Source organism: Lineus longissimus, chromosome 19, assembly GCF_910592395.1.
Source record: "Lineus longissimus chromosome 19, tnLinLong1.2, whole genome shotgun sequence".
Taxonomy (NCBI): Eukaryota; Metazoa; Nemertea; class Pilidiophora; order Heteronemertea; family Lineidae; genus Lineus; species Lineus longissimus.
This window is the reverse complement of record NC_088326.1, coordinates 3,849,287-3,871,854: the sequence shown is the minus strand read 5'-3', so window position 1 is coordinate 3,871,854 and position 22,568 is coordinate 3,849,287. Positions and strand designations below refer to the sequence as shown.

The 22,568-nt window shown below is 41.9% G+C and overlaps 2 protein-coding genes across 3 annotated transcripts; both read right to left on the bottom strand.

Annotated features, from left to right (window-relative positions):
- Positions 1-125: 125 nt before the first annotated feature.
- LOC135502756 (uncharacterized) lies at positions 126-10,842 on the bottom strand. 2 transcript variants are annotated; one of them, XM_064795809.1, is made up of 3 exons: positions 10,727-10,842; positions 5,074-5,200; positions 126-4,502 (listed from the first exon to the last, which is right to left on the bottom strand). In XM_064795809.1, exon 3 carries the CDS (start codon positions 4,207-4,209, stop codon positions 2,746-2,748), a length of 1,464 nt encoding a protein of 487 aa, XP_064651879.1. In that variant the 5' UTR covers positions 4,210-4,502; positions 5,074-5,200; positions 10,727-10,842; the 3' UTR covers positions 126-2,745. The 2 variants fall into 2 exon arrangements, with proteins under 2 accessions (XP_064651879.1, XP_064651881.1); XM_064795811.1 differs by lacking the exon at positions 10,727-10,842 and having other exon boundaries at positions 5,020-5,082.
- Positions 10,843-11,706: 864 nt separating this feature from the next.
- On the bottom strand, positions 11,707-19,074 carry LOC135503024 (DBH-like monooxygenase protein 1 homolog). Its single transcript, XM_064796283.1, has 12 exons — positions 18,780-19,074; positions 17,931-18,080; positions 17,378-17,548; positions 17,076-17,159; positions 16,240-16,431; positions 15,728-15,830; positions 15,153-15,319; positions 14,120-14,311; positions 13,598-13,657; positions 13,080-13,213; positions 12,521-12,692; positions 11,707-12,163 (listed from the first exon to the last, which is right to left on the bottom strand). Exons 1-12 carry the CDS (start codon positions 19,044-19,046, stop codon positions 12,002-12,004), a joined length of 1,854 nt encoding a protein of 617 aa, XP_064652353.1. The 5' UTR covers positions 19,047-19,074; the 3' UTR covers positions 11,707-12,001.
- Between the last annotated feature and the right edge of the window lie 3,494 nt (positions 19,075-22,568).

Genomic DNA, 22,568 nt, shown 5'->3' with positions numbered 1-22,568 from the left:
GATTTTCAGTGATAAAACCAGGTGAGCACCTGGTCCATGGACCATTTCATTTTTATTTTAGGCGCAGATCAAGCTCAGTTAAAAAAGAAAGTAACAATGGTTGTCAGTCATTTCATACAATTTATTCTAAAGGAAAATTGGTGTACTGGGTCTACAAAAACATCAATAACAAACGACCAGGTCGAAACAGAGGAAACAGAAGGACTGGGCTGTAATCATGTCATCGGGTTATCATATCGTATTTCGTATCTAATTCGAACATATCATTATGTCAGCATTACAATACATGCAGATATGCTGCTGTGTACTATTTTTGAAACTTTTAAAATTAAGTTTTCACCATTAGTCGGGTAGAGAATATAATACCAGAGAAGAAGTTCGCCTGTTTTGGAAATGCGGTCACAATTACCCAATTCCTGTTCAACGATATTTCTTTCCCATTGAACTTGAATTGCATTCCTGTTGAACAGCATTTAGTTTCGTTAAAAGCTATTTAACGCTTTGCTTTAACCAGTAATTGAACGTTGAATGTCATTTAACGGTTTTCTAATTGTGCTATTCCTTGTTAACGGCTATTAAAAAATAGGTCGGGTCTATTTGGCAAGCCGCTCGCCGAACAGGCATCTTTTTTGTCCTGTTTGGAGAGCCGTTTGCCAAACAGCACTAAAAAGCCACCCTGTTCGGCCAGCCGGGCTTGCCAAACAGGTAAAAAATCTACCCTGTTTGGCGAGCTGGAGACTTTACTTTAATATTAATGAGTTCGGCTCTCCATTCAGGACAAGAAAAAGTCGCTGTTTGGTAAGCCGGGCTTGCCAAGTAGTCACTTCCTAAAAAAAATCACCTGAACCCGCTTCCGAGTGGCCCATTATATAGCCTCGATCCGCTACGCTGCTGTCAGATGGTCAATATAGAGGTCAAATAAGCGTTAAATAGATATAAATGGAATTACTAATTAAATTAACGAAATTACTGTTTATCGAAACTAAATGCTGTTCAACAGGAATGCAATTCCCGCCGTTCAACGGGAAAGTATAGCGTTGAACAGGAACGGGTTATTGTACGTGACCTTATTGGTATGTTACCGGTATGCTGCAGACCGATCTCGCCCCGTACGACCACGGATTTATTTTGCGGTAAAGTCTGTAGAAAGAAGGCCCTGTTACGACTGAATGAAAAAATAACTTCGTCGGCTGACTCACGAACTACTTATAACACACAACCAGGGCAGTAATCAGCTGGAGGGGGTGGGGGGGCCTCTACTCCCTTTCCTCCTCCAATTGTTGAAATTAACGTTCGATATATATGCCTTTCCATAATTGAAAAATTTCACATTCAATTTCAAATTTTGAAAGCACGCCTTTAAATTTCTCGTTCAGGAATGGAACTGCTATGAACGAAGCTGACACGGCACGTACAGGTGTTGCTTAAACATGACTTAACAGGGGCAACCAATGCAAAAACAGATGAGGAAGGCAAATGGAGGCGTATCATAAGGTTCTTGTCCGCTCCTTTTCGGTGATTAATTTCGCAAAAGCAATATTTTGTGTTTTTTAAAGATAGGAATTGATCTTCCATCACCAAGTCAGGACTGCCGTATCATCTCGTTTCAGTGCATCAGGCCACCTTTACACGTGTCCTGCCTACTGACCCTCTTACCACTAACTTGTTCCGAGCGCGCCATTTCAGCAGCCCGGGGGGGGGGGGGGGGGGGCATCTTCTCCCCATATGGAGCTTCTTCACTGACGTCACATGAGGAAATGCATTGGCAGGTGGCCGTCAAAACGTCACGTGAAGAACCTCTATAGCAAAGCTCCTCAATCCGTATCAGCGGAGACGTCTCACTTTCAAGAAGAGGGATGCCGCCATGTAAGCTTATATGAAAGTACTTGTCAATACCCATTCCTATTCGTACGTACTCCAAAATTTGCATGAGGGCGGCTGGGGACGAGAACCTTCTATACAGTATATGCATTTGTATTGCCTGGCGGCTAAAACTAGTTATGTGTAATTGTTCTTGGCACCAAAATGTAAACCAAGATTGGCTTGGTAACATGAACCACTTAGATTGCCAAGAACAGTTGCAAGAACTGTTAAACAATTTCTACAGAACGTTATCACGGTTGCCAAAGATATACAAAGGCGAGCCGTACCAAAACCATTTCACCACGACGAAATTTAAAGGAGTATAATATGTTAACTCTATCGTCATAAGCCATTGTTTTGTCGGATAATGTTTTCTAAACTATTTGCAAGTTCCTAAAATTTTGAAAACATCGATTTTTCTCAAATTCCCGTCCAGAAAGGTGTGGGAGTTCAACCTCAGCTTCTTGTTGGGAGGTGGTATAAGCCTCCTTACACCAACACCAGCATCTAAAACTTTCTCAACCCCAAGACCTGACCCAATGCAGGCGCTACTAGATAAACGCCGGCATCGTCACTGCTCTCTGATATGGTAATATGTTGTGAAGTCTCCAGCTCGCCAAACAAGATAGAATCTTTGACCTGTTTGGAAAGCCTGGGTTGCAGTCCTGTTCGGCAAGCTGCTCTCCAAACAAGACAAGAATGATACTTGTTCGGCGAGAGGCCAGCCAAATATCCCCAGCCAAAGTATACATAGGATACCGACCTAGGTTCATTGGTGGAGGGGAAGTACATGTACATGTATATCGATTCCTTGATCAGTCAATTCTCATTGATATGACAGAGATCACAAGAAAATTGTCCACCTTCTGTCATTCCATTGGCTCAGCTCGTGTTGTCTTCCCTAGAGCTTCCCGTGCACCACTTGCATCTTGAGTCCGTGCAAAGTTTAAAAGTTTTTTCAAGCGCGTGCCAATAACGGCGCCCAATGAAGATGAAAAGGTAAAATTTGATGGCGGAAAACGACCCCAGAAGTAGTTCATGGAACTCGCTCAAGACCATGCTGGTTTTATTCCCCGTCCCCATTCTCGGACCGTTCAGCCTTGTTGCCGTTATAATGATATGCAAAACAATGGCAATCGTATGCAGAAATATAAAAGCATAAACGACGGCCACAATGCGTTCATTCACAATCGCAGGCGATTCAACATCCCCGTCACAGAAGTCGTTTTTCGCGGGGCGCTTGCGAGAGTTCTTACCGGAAGCTTCACCAACGCCAATTTTGTGGCCTGGCCTTGACACCAGTGGTATTTCCGCTCCTTGTAACGAGGTTGCATGGTTCTGACCTAAATCTTTCAATTCGAAATCCACTTTTCCAGGGTTTCTGTTGGCGGAACCAGCGAATTTCCCTGTTCGATTTTCACAGCCAGCAGTGAGAACTACTTTTGGTGCTTCAACACTTGGCGTATCACAAGCTCCAACCTCTGGGTCTCCGTCCGCGAGACCGTCGATTGTCTCTTCCACGTTTGTCGGCGGAAGTGACTTCTTCCTCTTGGTATACGGAAGCAGCTTCAGCAAGCAGAAGACAAGAATACACGCAGGGAAGGCGTAAAGCATGATCAGATGAAAAATCAACTGATATGCAACGATAAAGTCCTTCCGGTGCAGGAGACTACTTTTCTCAATCTTCGGTATCCAGGATTCTCCGCAGGGGTCATAATACGGGACCGATTCAAAAAGGAGAATCTGCGGAAAGTTCACCAGGATGGAGAGGGCTATGACTAACGCCATTCCGAGCTTGGCGTAGTTTATTTTGCGGAGGTAGGCGATCGCTTTGGTGCAGGCGACACTCAGGTACCGATTTGCTACAACTAGAACCACGGCGTATATCGACATTGTCCGGCTTGCAACATAACCGAACCAGATATATATTTTCGTTCTTGCGTAGAAGATATAGTAATCCTCGAATCCGCGTCCGTATTCGTACATAGTCGGCAAAGAGAAATGCATGAAGTAAAACACGAGTACAAAGTTATCAGTCAGCGCCATCATGCTGAGAAGCATTCCCGTTAGGGTGCGCCTCTGTTGTCTCCATAGAACCCACGTGATCAAGGAATTGCCAAACACGCCCCCTAGTATCAGGACTAGCATTACTGGCACTTGTATAAGGAAATCTAAGTCATCCACGTCCATTTTGTCCGCTTCAAGGGTCAACAGACCTTGGAGACACTGTTTTTTTATGTAGGTGTCATTTGTTCCATTTTCTGACAAGACTGGGACCTTCACCTCCACGACGCGAAGCAAGGTGGAGTCTACCGTATGCTTCGTCATCACGTCGCCGGTAGACATCTTGAATTAATCACCGTTTTATCCAATAAGAATAAACGTGCTATTGAAATCCTATTAACGTCACGTGGGCTCCACAACCCAGGACACTAAGCGACCATCGACGATGTCAATAAAATCCAATAAACTGATGAAAATGTAAAGTGCTATAACCATACAGGTCACGTGCGTGGGTTGCACAAGAACTTGTCTGTACGTCTTGGGACGTATTTTGTCAGTTTCTTTCCTCAGAATTGTCCGTTTCGCTTTTTTCACGGAAAATCTTGAATGTATCCTCGGGAGAATCCGTGATGGGACTGCAACGAAGAAAATAGGATTGGGTTATAACAAAAACTCATTATTAGAAGTAATGAGTTTTTTGGTTATAATGAGAACGTCTCGCGAAAGTACGTCAAAGCGGAATCCTTCGATCTGACCCGACATATTAAGTTCGTTCAAAACATTTAATTCAACTTGAGTTAAAGAATTCTAGCTGGTGTAAATGCGAATCAAACAAAAATTTCGAGAGTGCCGTTGAGTAGACGGATAAACAAATATGATGGATGCCAAGTTTCAGCGAATACGCGTGCATACACTCTTTAAACTTTTCGAGCTTCTGAAAAAGCATCAAGGTTTTTCGGCCAACAGAATTACATGTATGCACCCAGTAGAGTTTTTTTTGTAAAATGAAATGAGATGTAAAAAACCTTTGGGGATTTTACGCATTCACTTCCCAGACAACCTCTACGGGGTGCTTTGTGTTGGCCAAAAAACCATCTACGGTTCTTCAAAAGCTGAAACAGTTAGTTCTAAAAGTTCAATAACTGCACTTACGGCAAAGTTTATTTCCGTTTAATGAGTCACAAGAAAATTCAACGAATGGCGTACCTTTTTTCCCCTCAATCAGTGCGACATTCCTGCCAGTCGATCGATCCTACGGTAATGTTCACCAATCTTCCGCCGCCGCCGAGTCATCAATTAAACGCAGGCAATACCACATAAGTTATGGGTTTACCTGAAAATGAAATAGAAAGAACTCATTTAGAAAGATGATTAATCAACAGAGTTAAAACGCGATTAACCCTGGGTGAGAGATCCGAATTAGTGTAAATCGCGCACACAACAAAAAGAAAACGTAAATACGCCTGTATTTCGATCTAGTCTATCCAATTTAGAGATGCTATATGCCAACAAGGATGAAAGGGATCGATTATATATATCGGAATACTGATAGAGGCCAAAAGGAAGTCAATAGTTTTGCAAGCTTTTATAGCTTAACTGTTTTCTATTTTGCATTGTTGCATGAAAAAAGAGCGGTTCGCCACTTCGGTCTATACTTTCGCACTCAAATCCGTACTCGTACCCGTTACACGGGCCAGAAGTTTTCGCAAAGCCTCCGAAACGCCAACGCCAACGTTTGAACAATGGGATATATAGGCGTCACGTAGGCGTAATATATATTCCGGCTAGACTAATGTCTATTTTCCGCGGCAAGTAACAGGTATTTTATTGATTAACCAAATTGAGCCTATATCTACTCCTTGGTATTCCTTAAGTATGGCTCAGTTTTTCTTCCTTTCACATTCGCAAGTCAGCAAAACCAACAACATAAACAGCGTGTTCATTTTCCTCATCCACAACTCCCCTATACAGCGCTATCCAAACTGCTTCAACACGTATACAAGCCGGCTATTTGTCAACTCATCTCTGCATCTTCCGCCCTGGTATCTCCTCTAGTTTCTATGTACATATGTAACTGTAAGCCAAACCAACGGAACAAACAAACTGATAGAGTACCAGTAACAACATACATCTTTTCAAATCAGCATCTATCACCTTTCGAAGAACTACAGCATCTATAACTTGTAGAAGAAGTTAAAAGCGGGCAAGGTTCCCTATCAGTAAACAGTTGCTTGGTAGCATCGGCAGTAGCATGTATCGTTGACTTCTGAACACGTATGTGCGAGTGCTTCAACTCTGCAGTATCAATCAGTACTTGTTCATTTATCTCTTCTTAACAGTCTTGCACTGTGCAGACTTTATTCAATTGCTCCCTTAAATGCCTTCTCCGTTCGTTCTAAAAATTTCGAAAATTACCAATTTTTACGTGTACTGAATGTAAATTTCAACATTTGTAGAATCTCTTTGGAGAAGTCACGGTTCAGCTGGTAACCATTCTGGCCTGAAAAAAATCATCTCATTTCCTACTTGCACCTTTAAATCTCGCAAATGTTGGCAAGCGCAATTTCTCCCCAATAGACTGGTACATTTCTGTACCCGTTGGTATATTCTGACTTCGCAATGAAAAACATTGTAAATGTCTCTGGCATTACTATCCCCTGTGGAGACAAGCAGATGCCATTGCGCGGCGATTTTTTTCGTAGTCTTCGCTAGTTATTCATCGCATTACTACTGCCAAGCCAGCCAATCGACATGTATCCTGGGACAATTTTCTCCTTACTAACATCCTCTGCGGGTATCTATACAAGTGCTGTTACAAGCTCTATTCTCCCATTAAAACGATATCTGCACGTCAGCCAAACCGCTCACACCCAACATTGGGTGATTTGTACTGACTATAAGCTTACTTGTTTGTGATTTCGTTAATTTTCCCTCATACATAGTAGTTGGCTAATGATGTCTATTCCCTCCGGTGACAACACTAAGTGTACTGTAAGTTAATCAAGATTTATCGTATTTAACCGAGGGTTCGTGCGCTGGATGATAATAGTCATGCTACACTCTATTAGGCTATGTAACACTCTATTACACTCTATTAGAAAAAAAGGTTTTGGGCTTTTGAAAAATATTAAAAGGTTTTTCGACCTACATGAATATGGTTATGAATCCCCAGAGAGGTTTGCGATCGCCATCGGTCAAATGAAGAACCCGATTAGTTTTTCGAGGTTCTGAAAAACCTCTGAAGGTTTCCATTTATCTGAAATACGTCTACGGGGTGCATATTTGTGTTGGCCGGATAAAACAATTAACGGGTTTTCAAAACCTGACTTTTGATGGGACCCATCGTCATTGGGCCTTCCATCAATGGATCGTCCAAGGGCCATCAGTGGATCGTCCATCGGCCATCATAGAATCTATGATTGGTGCGAGTGTCAAACGTGGTTTGTAATAATCATAGATCCATCCATGGGCCAATCAATGATTAATGCATGGGCCAATCAATGATCAATACATGGGCCAATCAATGATCAATGCATGGGCACATTTTCCCGTGTACATCAACCAATTCCAATGACAGCGATATCGCAAAGCAATAGAGTGCTTACTCTTTAGCTCCACCGATAGAAAACCATCAGATGGTCGTAAACTGTGGGATGGCTGCTGATCGAGCCTTCCTTTGATGCCACATGTGATTACCTTACTTAATGGTGATTAATTGGGTTTACAACGCAATTAATCGTTGACTGAGAAGATTTTATCTGTAATAGAGTAGCTGTAAGGAGGGACACGTTGGAGCAGATTCGATCAGTATCTTGTTAGTTCCAAACAGGTCCGGTAGAGGTAACAGTTAAACCTGTCACGAAGGACAGATGGTTCAGAGGAACAAATGCTGCGGTGATTCAAAACTCTCTGTTTTGCTTGGCCAATCAAAGATGGACACGTTTCGGAACCGGAAATGACGCAGTTCCTCATTCCTCTTTGGATTTCACGAGTCATCTGATCATAGCAAAGCTCAGTCAAGTTGGTGCTAAATTGGAATATACGGAGATTGCGAATAAAAGGTTCGAATATTGTTGTTCTTCCTCATTCACCACTTTCCTCAAGCAGAAATCATCAGAGTGTAGGACTTCCTGTCAGGTGACCTGTTTACTTTTGACCAATCAAACCCCGGCCCTGTGATCATGGCCGTGCTGTCTGTGCCGAATACGCATGATAGCTCTCTTCTGATTGGTCACTACCTGTCAGGAAGTCCCAAATTGCTGCTTGAGGAAAGTGACGAATGCAGAATTGTGAAGACGACTTCATGTCGTACGGGCAAATCAAAAAATATATTATTCCGCTTTCTGTGCCGAAGGCGGAGTACGAAGGAATGACGGTTTCTGATTGGCCATCGCTGATCTAAATGTCATTGAAAATTTATCCTTGAAGGAAGTGGAGAACGGAGAGCATGGCCAGCTGATATGACAAGTCTTGCTATCACCCAGTATGTATAATACATTCTTGGTATCACACAGCCAGACACTTGGTTGGGCAAAGAACACCACAATCATTATCAAGGCATATACATATACAAAATGTGGTCGTTCAAAATCTGAGTTTTTTTACCATCTCCATAGATGTACAATGAAGTTGAGCAAAACTTAGATGTACAATTGAAGTTGTACATAGATGTACAATTGAAGTTGAGCAAAACCTGGCCAAGATACGATTTTGGGGTCGACACAAAAATTAGTTCTGAGCATCCCACTGGGTACTTGGTATACGATGTTAACTCGGCCTACATCTATGACGCCAAACGAAGATTGAATATACCAGTATTATACTTGATAGAGCCAACTAAGACAGGTTACCAAGCAAGATACAAAGTGGTTTTTTTTATCTCGGACGGCAGTATTGTTTACAGTTAGCAGTCGCTCCCCCGAGGTGGAGTTGAACCTTGAATCTATTCACCTGGCATACTTCACTGACAGCAACTGAGTAAGCTCTTTACCTAACGCATTCTAGTCGGGGCTCTTTACTTGTGCGATTTGCGCTGATTTCCTACAGGCAGCATTGTTTAACCATCTCCAGAGATCGCCACGATGAAGGAGTTCCTTCAGTATTCACCCAGCATTCCTCACTGAATATGCCCGATATACTCTCCTAACAAAGCTACGGCGAAGCCATCCCGACAATACTCGATACATACTTACTCCCTCAATGAAACATGCGTAAGGAGAAGTCGTGTTGTGGGCCCTGATCGGCGAAGCGACCGAGGGGTGAATTTTTGCTTGCGCCAAAATTTCTCACTAACTCACCCGGGACTTGAAATGAATTCGTTGGGGATTTACTAACTTTATGTCAAAAGTAACACGACGTGTAAGCGTAAGTCGTAAGCTTGCGATTTCTTATTGACAGAAATTCGACGGATATATAAAAACGCTGTTCCCTCATATCGACCCCCAAATTTGGGGGGGGGGGGGGTAATACAAGGTTTTAAAATGCATTGTGACCGCTGCCGCATAACCCTAGATTCTGGAAATATCTTTTCGCTGATGGGATAGCACCGAAAAGAGCCTGTCACTTATCAAGCAAGATACAAAGTGGGCTCTTTTTCTGAAGAAAAAAACTCTCCTCGCTTTGTATGTAGCACACCTGAGTTTTTTCGCCCGGGCATACCTCACTGACGGCAAATAAATAAATAAGCTCGTTACCTCACCACTAACAAGATTAGACTTCGGCAATGAACTTCAATTGGTAAATTCACATATTTTAAGGTAATTTCTTGAGTTATTTGACAAAGAGTAGTTTAAATTTATTGCTTTCTGTAGGCAGAATCTTCTCCAAAGCATGGGTATTGGCGCGTTTATTATGGCACAATAATCAAGGATGCCATGTTGGCCAGCTTCAAGATGGACTCAGGCCAGTTTTTAGAGAATTGGCTGAGGAAAGACATATAAGCAATTTGACTGCGATATCATAATATTAGGTTATTTGTAAAACATTCGGGAAGACCACGGACTTTTACATTGCCATTCATGCTTCCAGTCACCAGTTTCGTTATTGCTTTCGAGAAAGACCAAGCGCACAAACAAACGTAAGATTTATCAGTTTTCCCCCAAGGATTGGATAAAATTGTCCATCAGACAGGTTTCCCTGGAATAAATAACTTCCGACATTTTTCTAGGACATAGGTTCCGAGGGACACAACGACAGCGCCTCTAGGACGACGGCGCCTGGCACATTTTACGGTATATACTGAGGCAACCAAACAGGTCAGCATGAAATTTTTAATTGGTATGATACGTGTCTAGACCTTTAATTGTATATGCAATTGTATAGGCGACAGTGTACAACCACGTAACAACCTTGTTTCAGCAGTTACGAAGGATTGGCTGAATTAAAAAAGGAGGAGAGATAGAAAGAAAGAGAGAGAGAGAGAGAGAACATATTAAAGGAGTAAGCCTTTCGTATTAACTGGTGCCTCGGGAAAATAGAAATGCAGTTATACACAATGCCTCAAAGCATGCACGCAAATTTGCTGAAAATAAGCCCACACGCTTTTCTCTAAACCCATTAGTCGATTTAACGAGAAAATGGCACCCGCTTTTTTGTGGTTTTTGCACCGAAAATGTAACATTTAAACAAAATTTCATGTTCATCTGCAACTTCAAAGTCATAAGTATTACCAGTATATATACCAGTTGTCTATATAAATACTATTTTGCTAGATTCCGGTACCAAACACTGAAGTTATTTCCCACCCACTTTAGGCTTTTATTGCGTGCATTACCATTTTTAAAAATATAGTGTGAAGCTTCATCCATCTCCACTACCCGTCGAGTTTGGGTCGAGACCAGTAAATAAAAATGTCACCTACCAAGTACGCCCTGTTGCCTTCAGTCTTCTCACCCGACTTCTTATAACACAAAAATCACCGGCTGGTAACACATTCCGCGTGCATTCTCTCGACATTTAACTTCACTTCCGGGTGACTTTGCGTGAGATTGAAAAGAAGTAGGCCACTGGATTGATCAGTGTGAATGGAGATGGCCCAATTTTGCTGCAATTATTGTCTCAGTGTGTTCCAGAATCTGTTTTATCGCCGAACGTGCACTTTCCGGTCTTCAACTACAGTGCTCCCATCTCCCGGATGAGGAAGAACATAACACAGTTGTGGGGAACAGAGTGAGGTTGAATATAGTTAAGCAACTTTAAACATAAGAAGAATGGGTGTGCCGCTTTTTGAGATACAGGATTTGGCAAAAGTAATTGCTGTTTAAAAAACAATACATGGCTGATACATGAATAAATCTAGCAAATGCTTTTACTTCAATTTTGCACAAAAAGGCCTAGTGTGAATGTACATGGAGTTTTAGATAAAAGCATTTGCTAGTCTTTATTCATATCACCCATCGACTACTATGTCTTCTTCTTCTTCTTCTTCTGATTCGGTTTTGTTTTTATGGTATACCACAGAACCAGGCCTAAGTCTCTGATAAACTTGGCTGTCGTCTGACCCCCAGAGCTTTGTATCCATTGATGCACCGTATCGCCATCTACTATTGTAGTACATGTCTATATAAAGAAATATACGGCATTATAGCACAACGTTTTCTAAACCATTTTTATTTCGCCATTTTTCATGCATTAATCAGGTGTGTTACAAAGGCGATAAACACAATGGTAACGTTTTGCTTGGCGCCCTGGGCCACCCTCCCGTGGTAGTGGCGGTGGCGAATTCATTCGTATTCGACCCAGCCTAGAAATCCTTCTAAAATGAACATATCAGATATATGGTAGTTAGATATGATTTACAGAATGAAATGATAGAATTTCTTTATGAGTTTATCACACCTTTATTGTTGGAATTATTACAAGTATTTGGATCGTGTTGGAAGAACACCTGTCCTGCATAAAATATCATGTGCATGTAAACATCTTTTTTTTCAGAATGAATATAATTACTATATACATGTAGCATCAAATACACTTCATTTAGAGATCATTTTATCATATTTTATAGAAATTAATTGTCCTTTTACACTCTGTGGTTTGGTTAAAAAACAACTACCAAAATAGGCCTAACCATACATGTATATATCAAATTTCGGAGAATTTGGTATTCGGGTTCTGCCATCTTGCCGTGATGTCACTAGATGCTCGCCACAAAAATCACAATAGCAACGAAAATGCTGGTCAACATCCGGGTCTCTATCCTTCCTGCTCCATTGATAGCATTTTCTGCGGGACATTTAACTTTTGGCTCCTCGTAATATTCCGTAGGTGCCGTGAAGTTGAATAATTCCGACTGATACTGAAATGTATTTCAATATTAATTGATGACATATGACATGTAATGAAATTTGAACTTCAATAGATCGAAACAAGTTTTCCCTCCCCACCTCTGCTTCCCGGATTCACCATGGTAAAATCTGAATTCACCACGGTGAATTCATCATTTACCATAGTGAAATCAGAGTTTACCTTGCTCACCATGGTGAATGTAGATTTACCATGCTCACCATGATGAAATATTTCACCGTCCCAATTTACCATGGTGAAATGCTGTCAGTTTACCATTGTGAATTGTAGATTAACCATTATGAAAATGAGACACATTTTCCCTAAGGGTATATACGGTATCAGCCATGTCAGCGTCAATCTGACCTACCTTTGCGTAGCCTCCAGTAGCCGACATGAACCTACACAATGGTGTCCTAAGGCCATATTGTTCCACCCCTTCAAACTTGGTGCGTATTTCAGCATTTGACCAATCAACTGCTTGCCAGAGTTCTGCTGGTGTTTTGTTGACGTTTTCCGGTGGTGCCGTGACTTTGCCGTCGCTGAAATGTGTTTTGATATTGGTATTAAAGGACACACGAAAAATGGTGATCGATATCTTTTTGGCATTGATCTAAAAGTGAAGCATTAATTTTTAACTTTGATGGAATAGATATATTGAATTGCAAAGACGGGTATCGTGTTTCGTAGTCGATTAAACCATGGACCTGCGGAAGTCCGTGAATAAAATTTCGAGGTCGGGGTCTTGAACGTCGAAGGCAAATATTGAATTTCGAAATATTAAGATATTGAATTTCGAGGTCGGGTTTTGAGTTTGAACTGAAAAGCAAAGTTTTGATTTCAAAATCATCTGATGAATTTTGAATTTCGGATTTTAATTGGTCTTTTTAGTCTTTCGTACTTCATATCCTAGTAAAATCTGAACCAACCTTCCTACACCCCATATACCAATGACCGGATATGTGCTCCACTCACTGGTCCTGTCTGAACATATCGACATGTTCATCCGCGGCCAGTAGTACATGAAGGTAATGCACATCTCCTGGCGCGAGGACAAACCCCCCTGAATAAGAAACGATGAATATTCAAGCTGATCGGTACTTATACGGTATTTGTATCATTCTACACATCGGCATTATTGAAGAGGTTTTTTTGGTAAAATCAAAATCCCCTTTTCATTGGTTTTTGCGAATCTAAAAAATCTCGAAGGATCTTTCGCTTCGTTGGAAAACCTCGACGTGGTGCATTTTCTGTTGGTAGAAAACATTTAAGTTTTTTTTTAAAAGCTCATCAACGTTTATTTCTAAGAGCATGAAGCATCGGCTGATAAAGTTTTAAAGGTTTCTCAAAAGCTCGTGAACCTTTCTCTCAGAGAGTGTACGCATTTTCATTGGGCCACCCGATATATCCGTGTGGCAGGGTGTGTCTTAGTGATAGAAAAACTTACGTAAGTGATGTTTTCTCTCCCCGTGGATCTGTACGTGCATTCCGTCGCGATGAGGTCATTCTGCAACAAATAAAAACCGAAATGATACTCTTGGGATGTTTTAATACTAATAGAGGGCAAATGTTATTTTTTGAATACCATCAGATGAAAATCTAGCACGTGTACGGGAATTCCATAGTAAGACTCGATGCTCTAACTCCTTCGATATCGACTGATGCGTACGGAAAATGGACGAGCAGTGCATTGGTCGTGCAAACTTCACTTAAAGGCCTAGGCCTTCGGTTAGAAATATGAAATTTGTAATTGAGTTGGAAAATTTCTTATTTCGTTAATAGTGCTAAATATAAATGTCAGCATGCCGTTGTGTAGTTTTGGAAAAAAATCGTATGCAAAATAACTGCAGTACGGCATTGTGTATAACTGCATTTCTATTTCCCTGGATCACCATTGATCACGAACGGCGTGCACCTTTAAACCATATGGAGCCTAAGTAAGCGTGGTTTCTTGAAGGGCATAACTTACTTGTTTAATGGCGCGTTCTTCTGGTAGTGTCATGACAGTCTGGTAGTTGAAATCGTAATACTTGTCCTCGGCGATAGGTGGTAGTTCGATGCCATCTCTGACATGCCAGGTTTTGATTCCGACTCCGAGAAGATGCGCGTGGAGCATCACAGCGAAAACATTCAATTGTTTCTCTGGAGTATCCTCCAAAGCCTGTAACAAACAGTAACAAGTGAGGCCGGGTCTATTTGGCAAGCCGCTCGCCGAACAGCATCTTTTTTTGTTCTGTTTGGAGAGCCGCTTGCCAAACAGCACTAAAAAGCCACCCTGTTCGGCCAGCCGGGCTTGCCAAACAGGTAAAAAATCTACCCTGTTTAGCGAGCTGGAGACTTTACTTTAATATTAATGAGTTCGGCTCTCCATTCAGGACAAGAAAAAGTCGCTGTTTGGTGAGCCGGGCCTCGAAATTTAATTCAGGGACTTCCGCAGGTCCATGGTTTAATCGACTTCGAAACACGATACCCGTCTTTGCAATTCAATACATCTATTCCATCAAAGTTAAAAATTAATGCTTCACTTTTAGATCAATGCCAAAAAGATATCGATCACCATTTTTCGTGTGTCCTTTAATACCAACATCCAAACACATTTCAGCGACGGCAAAGTCACGGCACCACCGGAAAACGTCAACAAAACACCGTCTTTGACGTCATCTTCGCCTATCATGGGTGACTTGATGAAATTCCGACAGAGTGTAAATACTACATGATTGTGTGTGTAGCATTCGCATAAAACTTACATTTTATTTGTCATCAGAACTACGTCAGAGACGATCGCAAAATCATGTTTGATTCGAGCTTTAAGTCTGTAGCTGCGATTCAGAACCAGCCATTGGCCTATTCCAACCATAGATGTAGCAAGACGAACGGACCAACAGTAAGAGGCTATATTGCGTCATTAGCTTATCTTGTCGCCAATGTTTCATAAATTTTCTTTCGCAATCGGCCACATTGTTTTGGTATTTTTTCATCAGGGGCATTATTGGTCTACTCACATGATTGAGGCATTTTTTGTTGCAGTAACCGTACGATTTCCAAGCATCTGACTTTGGCGGAATAAAATGGGCCGTGTCAACAACCTTGCCCTGGTCAAGAACGCCTGCGTCGTATGTCCGAAGGGTGGGCGTGTAGTGGATCCGTATACCGGAGTCATCAACTTGCCCTGGGAATGAAAACCGCTAAGGTTAGCTTAGCCAGTGGAATCATAGCGCCGTTTACACGACACGAAAAAGTGACATCGGATCAACATCTTATCTACATCTGTAAAAAAGACCCTACCGGCGTCTACACGACACCAAGAAAAGATGCTTTACCGCCAAGTTGATGATAATTATATTAACGATAACAATGAAAAATATACTTTACCCAAAAATGTCCATTACATACTCTCGTTTTTACCGAGATGATAGGGATATTATTGCATTCAAGGTTAGCACCCCATGGTTCTGATAAGCACCTTTTCTTCTTCTGAGGGTTCCAATGAGCACCTTGGGGTTCTATGAACTGCCATAGCACCCCTCTGAAACCTTTTCTTCCTTGGGTGCATACTGTCCTTTATATCCAAACTTACCAGCGATTAGGTTTGGGTTGTCATAATGCGTCTCCATAATCATGAAGTCGGGATCGAACTCTGTTCCAATGGAGAATCCGACATGCTCGGGGAAGTAGAAGATCTAAAAAACAAGCTAAAAATGAGCGAACTTTGCCACCTCAGGGTAACTAACTTAAATATCGCCCAAGAGACAGAAAAAAAGTACAATGTGTATCGTACGCGCCGGTCACCGATCCAAAGTTTGACCACGCTCAGCGTTGCTTAACTTTCACTCCGGGGCCAACACGCCAACCACTGGACCATAGAGGAATTCCCTCATCGCCAGTGGGTTAAGCCGTGCCATATACTTGGGGGTACTATACATTCTCCCCTTTGGACAGGCGCGTACAATACACAATGCAAATTATTTTTCTATTTTTTATAGTAGGAAATTCTTCGCAACATAATTTTTTATAAATGGATATCTGATATTAGGTATGATATATACATGTATTTGTCGAAGTCGGCATGCAAGTTAAGTGAATACTCACTTCTCCTCCGACTGCCCAGGTCATTATCACGTGCTCGCAGTGCCATCTAAACCAGGGCATCTCTCCGTGGTTCTTGTGGCAGAAGAACTGCTGGCCCTCGTGCGTGTCGTTGATGGGCGATGGCGCCGTGCAGCCGTAGATGAGGATGTGGTGGACCAGGCCCTCGTGACCCTTCTTGATGATCGGCTCGAACTGAAAAGCAGATTATATTGAACATAAGAAAACTGTATTGACATTGCTCAGCTTCCAGACGCTACGGAGGCAATATCACTGAAACTTCGGTATGGGCGGAGGCAACGGCGGCAAAACCGCTGGAAGTTCGGTATGAAGAAAACACGCCTGTTTGCATTGTCAGAGCACATACATCGCTCTCTTACTTGTCTTAAGGGTAGACCATAGGCACCACCATTTTGGCTAAATCCTGAAATCTTGAAGTAATTTTTGGTACTTCAAAATGAGGTGAGTGCATTTAAAACATGGGAAGCTGTTCTCTGAAAAACTTAGAACCGACTCCCACCCTTAAAATTGGCAATCGCTTTGTTTTGAAAGAGGATTTCGCACGACCAGCCATCCATGCAACCTACTTTTTGCATTTCTCGGGCGGTGAAAATGAACCCTCTAATCTCCGGAGTAAACGTCCGGCGCAGATCAGTACGCTAGAGTCGGCATGATGAACATGAGGACAACATGGCCCTCAATAGGGTTCTACTCAGAAACTCGCGTAAGTGACTTGACGATGCATGAATGCTTTGATACGGACTGAGGCGCGGGAAGGACATTGTACTCATCGTGTGGAATTTGATTGAAGATCACAGAAACTTGTCCCTCAGACTTACCTGAATCATATGATGTTTCTTGTCAACCTTCGGCATTCTCAGAACCTGACAGGCATAGGTCGTATCATCAGACGGAACAGCGTACTGGAGAAACAAAAGGCATTATCTTAGAATGGAACCTCTCTTATCGGACACCTCTCTATTCAGGACGCTCTCTTGGACACTGGTTTTGGTCCCAAACGTGTCCTTTGGTTTTCCAACTCGATTTTCATTTCAACGAAACGAGATTAGACGAGAAATCCACTCAACGTCCGCGAAATTTGGTAACTGGCAGTATGTTGTTATAGATCTCTAAAACTTACATCTTTATTCCTGAATTCGTATGAGAGGCTGTCGGCGGGCAGATCAATTGCTTTCTTGATGACTCCGAGGAGCTGGATGTTCCTTTGTCCCCGAGCATTGTGATAGTAGATGCCCTCCTCGTCATGGGGGTCGGTGTCACCTATCGCCCAAATCATCTTGACTGTGCCACTCTGTTGGGTAAAGTAAGTAAGTAAAATTAAATTTGTAAGGCGCCGTTTCAACCTCGTACAAATGTTCGAGAGCGCCTCCACTTGTCAGTCCCCGGTGTCTCTTGAGTAAGGCAAGTTTTTAGGGCCTTTTGGAATTGCCCAGAGTGTCGTACTGTTTTTAAGTGTGGTGCTCATAAGGTCACACATGGTGATAGGGCGAGTACTGCCTCTAGTCTAAGACACTGCTCTAAGTCTAAATTTAGTTTCCAATTGAACTTGGTGATGGTGTTAAAAGACGACCTTTAGTGTCTGAAGCCATCTGGTGGCAGGAGGAGGAACTCGTCCCCCAGCTCGTGCTCGAGTCAAACCTTTGGTGTTATAACTTGATGCTACAAACACGTACCGGTATCGCTCGATCGTGATCTGGATCACATGTATCAAGTTTCCTCTTGAACTTGAGGATTGTGTAACCATCTTCCTCTTTTCCCGTCAGCAGTTCAACATTTTTCTCCGCATCCAATGTCGGCTTCATGTTACCCACAGCATACCGATCCTGAAATGTGTGGAAGACAAGTTTACAGTCGGAAAAAAGGCCGCTTTTCGCTTCCAGCCAGCCCTTTGCAATTGGATCGTGTCTGAAATACAATCACGCATATATGCCGCTGATGCAGTCAATGCACCCCCCCCCCCCCCGGCCAAGAAAAGGTGTCCTACCCTATTTCATCGTGATGGATTTGATTTTATCAGCCCTCTCCAAGAAAAGAACTACGCCTAAGTGAAGTGTAGGTGGTCTTTAGCACATACCACTCAACAGCTGTTATATCAGTCAGTTATAGATACTAGAGTGTTACCAGTCATGAAATAAAAATGATAATCCTTTCGCTTTACACCATGATATACAGTATACTATCACATGGTGTGTTTGGAGCAAATGATTCTATTCTTTGTCTTAAAGGAGCACTATAGGCAGCAGCTAGATAGGCAAGTTAAAGTTACACGAGTTTGCCAATAGGGGTCTCTCCAATGCCACAATACACAAAACTATTCACCCTTGTACGAGGAATAGTATTTAGTGCCACATCAGACCTGATCTGGTGCCGTTATTGTCCATATTAGTGATAGAAGATAGTCAATTTAACTCCGCTGCTCCTGCTTATAGTCCCCATTTAAATATAAACAGGGAAATACACAGCGCTAACACGTTCGAAGCTTTGCCCTCTTGGGAAATTGTCCGGACTTGTAACATGCTTACCTGAAGAATAGCCTTTCCTTCCTTCACCCATCCAATGATGATATCCCCGCCCTCCATCTTTCCGGCAGGGGAGAACCCCACAGCAACGTAACCTACGGTCTTCGCATGGAGTTCTATGGTGATCGTGTCCGCATCGTGGTTCCAGTACATGCGGATGTTCTGCGCTTCATCTAAGAAAGCGTTGCTTTGGTAAGTCATGGAGGGGACTGGTGCGGCAGCCTTGGCCCCGGCGGTGGCCAACAAGAGGAGCAAATACATACGTAACATTGCATGAACGCAAGAAAAATGGTTGAGAATTGACAATTTCGTCTTTAATGCTGTGGAAATTATGTCATTATCAATCCTAAATCGTCTTGGCAAATCGCCGCCGTGACCAAAGTCTGTATCGTCCGCCAATACATTCCGAAAACACTAGTTTTATCAACGAGATTAATCGGGTTTTAAAACTTATCATTCGTTTGGATTATGATCAAAATATTGGGCCAGAATCAAATTATAAATCGACTACAGAAATATTCTCTACATATTCACTATAACTTATTCTAAATTGTCCCCAAAAAAACCTGGTTCATCCAAAGTTATTACACGTATTTGTGGTACTTCGTGCCTCAAATAACACTGGACTGGACTGGACTGGACTGGAATCGCCTTTGCACCAGAGAGAAGAAAGTGCCCGATTCGCATTGGAATACCCTACAGGCCAAAAGAATATGATCTATTGACTTTACTTCCTGGAGGTATAGCCCTCGTCGTTTGTACACTGTGAGAATGTGGTCAGTAAACTCTTCTCTTTGGGTGTAGAGCCCCGTGCGCTTGTGCCAGTCTTTCAAATATTTGAAAGACTCTGTTTGTACGCAGTGATTACAGTTGATCAAAAGTGGGAGGTCACTGATGCATCGGGGTGAAAATATAGTTCTTTTCGGCCTGTTCTGTTATTCTGTGATTTATCTCAGCCCATGGCGACCATTATGCAACAGCGTATCAAAGCCGGGTCATATTTGTGATCGTTGGGACGGTGACTCACTGGATGTGTTTAGGGTTGTTGGTAGCTTTGTCCGCCATTGATCGGTGATCTTATGGCCACGATTATGTAACAAGATAAGTCTCTTTCGTATGATCCATGATATATCACAAGGTGAATGTTCGTAAGAAAACATTTCGTCATGATTTAAAGGCAGGCGCCGTTCGTTAGATTTTTTTTAAATTTGTGTTTGAATTTGAAGATTTTAAATATGTAAATACGTACCGGATGTAAAATTCAACAATACCGTTGTGTAGACAAACATATAATTACTGTAGGTACCGAGTTTCAGCAAATTCGTATGCATTACATTTTACACTGCACTACAGCATTGTGTATTTTAACGGCATTTTTCTATTTTCCTGGACCACCAGTAATAGCAAACGGTGTGCTACTTTACGCTGAGGGTTAAGACAAGAGACGACACCACCATTTTTGAATATTCATGGTTGGATCGAAGTAAACAGCTACCAATCATACCGAACTTCCAGCAGTAGGCCAATTGCCGCCTCCGCCCCGGTATACGGTAAAAAAGGTACAGGAAAAAATGGTACAGGAAAAAAATGTACGGAAATAAAGGTACAGGAAATAAAAGTACAGGAAATAAAAGTACTGGAAATAAAGGTACTGCATGGAAAAAAAGGTACCGGAAAAAAAGGCACACAAAATGGCACAAAAAGGTAGAAAAGGTACACAATTTAAAAAAAATTATTTGAATTCTCTCTTTTTCTATTCATAACTTTAACTTTATTTGTTGCGTAGGAATTGCATAGGCCTTAGAAATAGGTATATCAAATTTCCAGTATACCGTTATGGTTTTCAATAGTCAAAACACGGCTATCAAGATCATGATGATTGTAAAGTTTCTAGGACAATTCCCTCTGCAAAAGGGTTAACTGATAAATGTACCAATGTTCAAGTTAATAGAGACCCAGTAGTTACGAAATGCCCCGCGAAAAGACGACAGACACTTCGCAGACACTCAAAAATTGTATACCTTTTTTACCTATTTATACCATTTTTTGTACCTATTTTTCCAGTACCTTTTTTCCAGTACCTTCATTACCGGTACTTTTATTTCCTGCACTTTTATTTCCTGTACCTTTTTTCCGTACCTTTTTTTCCCGTGCCTTTATTACCTATAGATTCGCCTTCGCCCATAGCGCGATGTCTGGAAGCTGAGCAATATCAATAATTTTGTGAGGGACAAGATGGCTACAAATCTGGGCTGTGGGTATTTTAATCTGATGCGCACAGAAAAATATTGTGCTCGAGGCAGCCTATATACGGAGATGAATCCGAGTACATTAGGTGTTGAAAATAATTCATCTTAGTGCTTCCAGGTGGCGTATCAGTTGATCAGCAGAAATCTTCAGAAATCCTTGATTTTCGCATCGAGGCCCATGAAAGGTTTCACTCGAAATCCAGTTTGTGATGAGCTATTTTACTTTCTATTTCTGAATAGCCCGTATTATCAGATATATATATATATAAAGCTCAAACACTGCACGAAATGGGTGGAAGTCATGACATTACGGCAACATATCTGATATTGATAGGACAAAATCTCATGCTTCGAATATCCTGAGTCAGTTCTCGGTAGCACATCAAATGATCTGAAACATCTGTAACCATGCGTTATATAATGAGCAATATTTCAAGTATTCTGATCGACAGTGTCCACAGTATATGGACAGTCTTCTTTGGAAACTTCACGCATTATACGCCCTGGATATCTCATTATATCATACCAGTCTATTGTAAGTCTACAGTAATACTGGAAGTGGCGGTGAGGGCAACGAATTTACTGGTATTCAGAATTGCTGACAAATATTGACAAGTAATCCTGCAGTATGATGGAGATTATTTCCGTTTCCTTTTATTAGTAAAATGAGTTAATTTGGATACATCTCGGTATAAAGTCTGTTCTGGCGATCAACGAATTGACAAGATGACGATAAGAACTATGCCAGAGGTTAATTACTTTATGAAGAGGACTGTATATCTATATGGTACAAGCTATCATAAGATACCTACAATTCACTATAGCTGTAAATGCTTCAGCCTAGAGCCAGCGGCTCCGTACTAGTTTTACACACGATTGCGGTGTCTCTTCTCCGGCATCTACAACAGGCTATCCTCCGTCTCGTGTTCGATTGCAGACTTCGGTATTCCAGCCCGGAACGTCAGTAGAAGGGCGTAGTAGATTATATATATATATCAAATTATCTTCCCACCAAGGGGAATATATCAATACAAGTTTTTTCCGCTAAGGGATATATACTAAAAATGCTTCTCACAACTCAAGCGTGCTACAACACAAACAGTCTGTAACATTGACTCAGGCTGACTGAAGCAACCTGACCGCTAGCTAGGACTATATAAATGACTTCGACTCAACCGGTTCTGCCCAGATGGCAACAGACTAGTCCTAACTAGCCGGCAGGTCGTAACAATAAACTAGCCAGTAAATTAAGAATACTATACCGCCACGGGTATTCTATAAACGGGGAGGGACGTCAACAGCAAGGCCTCGTCCTTCTCGATCTCTGCAGGGCGGATTCGTCCAAATCGTCAACACGGCTTCTGGCGTAAGCGGAGAGACAGTGATGGAATCACACCCACTGGCTTCTAACTATATAACTATCAAACAGTCACCTGAATTCAACATACACAGATTAAAACGTGGGTTAACACAACATCTTTTTAGTCCCAAAATACAACTGGGTTTTATATAATGGTTTTCCAGAAAAATCCGTTCGCACGGT